General features: G+C 40.1%; 1 protein-coding gene across 1 annotated transcript; it reads right to left on the bottom strand.

The window, feature by feature from the left end:
- Window positions 1–4,366: 4,366 nt before the first annotated feature.
- On the bottom strand, window positions 4,367–5,146 carry LOC101351940 (olfactory receptor 7D4-like). The gene has a single exon (XM_023733106.1). The coding sequence runs from the start codon at window positions 5,129–5,131 to the stop codon at window positions 4,367–4,369; it is 765 nt and encodes a 254-aa protein (XP_023588874.1). The 5' UTR covers window positions 5,132–5,146.
- Window positions 5,147–5,182: the final 36 nt, after the last annotated feature.

The raw sequence follows: 5,182 nt of genomic DNA, 5'->3' as shown, positions 1-5,182 counted from the left end.
TTTTCTTTATGTTGAAGTGTAATCCGTACTGAAGGCTTTGCTCCTGATCAGTAAGTGCTCAAAATCCTCTTCATTTTAAGCTAGCAAGGTTATGTCATCTGCATAACACAGGTTGTTAATGAGTCCTCCTCCAATCCTGATGCCCCGTTCTTCTTCATATAGTCCAGCTTCTCGGATTATTTTTTCAGCATACAGACTGAATAGGTATGGCGAAAGAATACAACCTGAGGCACACATTTCTTAACTTTAATCCATGTAATGTCCCCTTGTTCTGTCTGAACAACGGCCTCTTGATCTATGTACAGGTTCCTCATGAGCACAATTAAGTGTTCTGGAATTCCCATTGTTTGTAATGTTATCCATAATTTGTTATGATCCACACAATCGAATACCTTTGCATAGTCAGTAAAACACAGTTGAACATCTTTCTGGTATTCTCCGCTTTCAGCCAGGATGCATCTGACATCAGCAATGATATTCCTGGTTCCACGTCCTCTTCTGAATCTTGCCTGAATCTGGCAGTCCCCTGTCAATATACTGCTGTATCTGATTTTGAATGATTCTCAGCAAAATTGTACTTGCATGTAATATTAATGATATTGTTCACTAATTTCCACATTCGGTTGGATCACATTTCTTGGGAATATGCATAAATATGGATCGCTTCTAGTCAGTTGGCCAGGTAACTGTCTCCCAAATTTCTTGGCATAGATGACTGAGCACTTCCAGCACTGCATCCATTTGTTGAAACATCTCAATTGATAATCCGTCAGTTCCTGGAGCCTTATTTTTCACCAATGCCTTCAGTGCAGCTTGGACTTCTTCTGTCAGTATCATCAGTTCCTGATCATATACTGCCTCTTGAAATGGTTGAACGTCATCCAATTCTTTTTGGTGTAAGGACTCTGGGTATTCCTTCTATCTTCTTTTGATGCTCCCTTCATCGTTTAATATTTTCCCAATAGAATCCTTCACTATTGCAACTCCAGGCCTGAATTTTTTGTTCAGTTCTTTTATCTTTGGAAATGCTGAGTGTGTTCTTCCCCTTTGGTTTTCTATCTCCAGCTCTTTGCACATGTCATTATAATACATTGTCTTCTAGAGCCCGGCTTTGAAATCTTCTGTTCAATTATTTTACTTCATCATTTCTTCCTTTTTCTTTAGCTACTCAATGTTCAAGAGCAAGTTTCACAGTCTCTTCTGACATCCATTTTGGTATTTTCTTTCTTTCCTGTCTTTTTAATAACCTCTTGCTTTCTTCATGTATGATGTCCTTGATGTCAGTCCACAGATCTTCTGGTCTTCGGTCATTAGAGTTCAATGCATCAAATCTATTCTTGAGATGGTCTCTGAATTGAGGTAGGATATACTCAAGGTCATGCTTTGGCTTCAGTGGACTTGTTCTAATTTCCTTCAGTTTCAACTTGAACTTGCATATGAGCATGATGGTCTGTTCTGCAGTCAGCCCATGGCCCTATTCTGGCTGATGATATTGCGCTTTTCCATTGTCTCTTTCCACAGATGTAGTCGGTTTGATTCCTGTGTATTCCATCTAGTGACATCCATGTGTATAGTCATCATTTATGTTGGTGAAAAAAGGTATATGGTATGAAGAACTCATCAGTTTTGCAATATTCTATCATATGATCTCCAGCATCATTTCTATCACCAAGGTCATATTTTCCAACTACTGATCCTTCTTCTTCATTTCCAACTGTCACATTCCAATCACCAGTAATTATCAGTGCATCCTGATTTCATGTTCGATCAATTTCAGACTGCAGAATCTGGTAAAAGTCTTCAATTTCTTCATCTTTGGCTTTAGTGGTTGGGGCATAAATTTGAATCATAGTCATATTAACTGGTCCTCCTTGTAGGCTTATGGATATTATCCTATCACTGACGGCTTTGCACTTCAGGGTAGATCTTGAAATGTTCTTTTTGACGATGAATGCAATGCCACTCCTCTTCAAGTTGTCATTTCCAGCGTAGAGACCATATGATTGTCCAATTCAAAATGGCCAACATCAGCCTATTTCAGCTCACTAATGTGTAGGATATTGATGTTTATGTGTTCCATTTCATTTTTGACGATTTCCAGTTTTCCTAGATTATTACTCCGTAGATTCCATGTTCCGATTATTAATGGATGTTTGCAGCTATTTCTTCTCATTTTGAGTCGTGCCACATCACCAAATGAAGGTCCAAAAAGCTTGACTCCATCCAAATCATTAAGGTCAACTCTACTTTGAGGAGGCAGCTCTTTCCCAGTCATCTTTTGAGTCCTTCCAACCTGAGGGGCTCATCTTCCGGCACTACATCAGACAATATTCTGCTGCTATTCATAAGGTTTCACTGGCTAATTCTTTTCAGAAGTAGACTACCGGGTCCTTCTTCCTAGTCTGTCTTAGTCTGGAAGATCAGCTGAAACCTGTCTGCCATGTATGACCCTGCTGATATCTGAATACCAGTGGCATAGCTTCTAGCATCACAGCAACATGTAAGCCCCACAGTAAGACAAACTGACAGACATGTGGGTGGAATTTGTACATAGTAGATAATAAATACACATTTGGTTAAACTTGATGGAATCAAAGTGAATTGAAGCCATATCAAACAAGACTTTTCTCACTAACAAATTGATTTTTTTGGGAAATTTCTTTCTTCTTTTTTTAGTTTTGTTTCGGCCTCAAAATCCCTAGTTCCTTTCATGACTCCCTTAATATCCCTCACAGTCTTTATTAACTGTCTCAATTTTTGGTTCCCAAAGAAGCAGATACTGCGAAAAGGATTCAAGTGCAAGCAATTTACTCAAAGGAGCAAGGAATATGGATGGGAGAGAGGAGAAGTGACACAGGGAAGAAAATACATCCAATAAAGCTTACATTAAGTCAGCTACCATAGCAAGGGAGCCCTGGTGGCACAGTGGTTAAGAGCTTAGGTTGCTAACCAAAAGGTTGGCAGTTTGAATCCACCATCCACTCCTTGGAAACCCTATAGGGCAGTTCTACCCTGTCCTATAGGGTTGCTATGTGTCGGAATGGACTTGATGGCAACGGGTTTTTACCATAGTGAGTGAGCAGGGTTTTCACCCTGTGAGGAAATTTTGGAAAATGTGCTAAACTCACACCTCAGAATTATCCCAGGTAAGGTAGTATATCCTATACCTCTCAGTGAAAGCTGCCTGTGGAAATACATAATTCCCAGTCACTTCTGTCACCATGCATTGGGCAAAGTACGTTCCAGCTGGTGTTGTCCATTGGAAGTCAGACTGGTGTGTAATAGAGATGGTGAGATGATCCCAGTGAATGTGGGAGGAGCATCTACTACTCCATCTTTCACTGGACAGACTCAATTCTACCAATATTCATCTCAAAAAATGAGGTTCTGAAAACATTCCACAAGTGTGCAACTACCATTCCTGATGACAATTCCAGAGAGTCCCAGAAAATTAAGCCAAGAGAGGGAAAATCTCGTATTCCATTGTATTCATTACTACATGTTTTCAGACCTTGGGGAGTCTATCTTAAAACTACAATGATGAGGCATAAAGGTAAACTAAAATAAGGAAAGTGAGAAAGTAAAGAAGAAGAAGAAAGGAGAAAGGATGGAAGAAAAGAGGTCGGGAAGGACCACAAAGAATTAATCAACATCTTAGACTATCTGATACAGTATATTACTATGAAACATGTGAAAAAACCGTCTATCAAATCTAGATTCCCACCCTTGAAGTTGAAAACTACATCATTTTTCTTATGAAAGTAGGATAGAGAAGATAGGAGTATTAATTCAATGACAGATTGCCATGTTTAAATCCAACTTAATCTCAGACTCTTCCTCTGAAAAATGGAGTGAATGAGAATATACCTCAAAGAAATGTTGTCATGGTTAAACGAAATCGTGTGTAAAACAATGAGTACAGTTGACACGCGGCAAGCACTTGGTTGTGAGTGTTGTTTGATTTTAATTTTATTTCTTTCAGGGAAAAACACACATAACCAAATTAAAGAGAAGAGCATCAATGCTTGAGAGATTAAACTTTGGGGAAACTATGTCAGCACTTAACATGATAAAACCAATGCAACAAATTTCAGGTTGGAATTTTCAGGAAAGACTCTAAGAAAGCTGACCAAAGAAAGAACTTCTATGGACAGCATACAGGAAAGAAGAGTCAAAAGGATTTACTGAGGAAAGAGTTGAGGAAAAATGATCCAATGACAAGTAGAAGGCAAAGTCATAGGTGCTTTGGGATCAGAAGAAATGATGCATGTCTTTTAGGAAGAAAAAAAAATCAGGATATTTAAATTCATGATATTTGGCTTTGGAGATCACGAGGCCCATATAGCCATGAGACCAGTGACCATCATCATGGAAAAGACCCTGCTCTACAGAGAAGCCTTCCCAGGGCTCCCTTCACATCCTTATTCCTTAGGCTGTATATGAAAGGGTTCAGCATGGGTGTGACCACAGTGTACATCGCTGAGGCAATAGAGCTTGCCTGGAAAGAATGGGTTACAACAGAACTGAGGTAGACCCCAAGGCCTGTCCCATAGAACAAGGAGACCACTGAGAGGTGAGACACACAGGTAGAAAATGCCTTATACTTGCTTCCAGCAGAGGACATCCTCATTAAGGAGGAGACAATCTGAGAGTAAGAGAAGAGGATCCCTGTAAAGGGAAACACACCCAGCAGGGCAGTCGACACATACAAGAAGATGTTATTGATGAAGGTATCAGAGCAGGCCAATTTGATAATCTGAGCCAGTTCACAGAAGAAATGTGGAATGTCAGTGCCTCTACAGAAGTTCAGCTGGATCATCAGTAGAATATGAAGCAGAGAGATCCAGAAATTGATGACCCAAGACATAAGAACCAACAAGACACAGAGCTGGGGTTTCATGATGACTGTGTAGTGCAGGGGATGACAGATGGCCACAAAGCGGTCATAGGACATAATGGTCAGCAGAAAATTGTCAAGCCCAAGAAAAATCATGAAGAAATACAACTGAGTGAGGCATCCTATGTAGGAGATGTCTTTGCTCTCTGTCTGGATGTTCACCAGCATCTTTGGGACTGTGGTGGTGATGAAACAGATGTCAACAAAGGATAGGTTGGAGAGGAAGAAGTACATGGGGGTGTGGAGGTGGGGGTCATAGTTGACGACCAGGATGATGAGTAGGTT

Source organism: Trichechus manatus, unplaced genomic scaffold (assembly GCF_000243295.1).
Source record: "Trichechus manatus latirostris isolate Lorelei unplaced genomic scaffold, TriManLat1.0 scaffold00057, whole genome shotgun sequence".
NCBI lineage: Eukaryota > Metazoa > Chordata > Mammalia > Sirenia > Trichechidae > Trichechus > Trichechus manatus.
The sequence above is the reverse complement of the archived record's forward strand: the minus strand, read 5'-3'. Positions and strand labels throughout refer to the sequence as shown.

Excerpts from the sequence above, each read along its gene's own strand:
- LOC101351940 (XM_023733106.1), bottom strand. The coding sequence starts at position 5,131 with ATGTACTTCTTCCTCTCCAACCTATCCTTTGTTGACATCTGTTTCATC.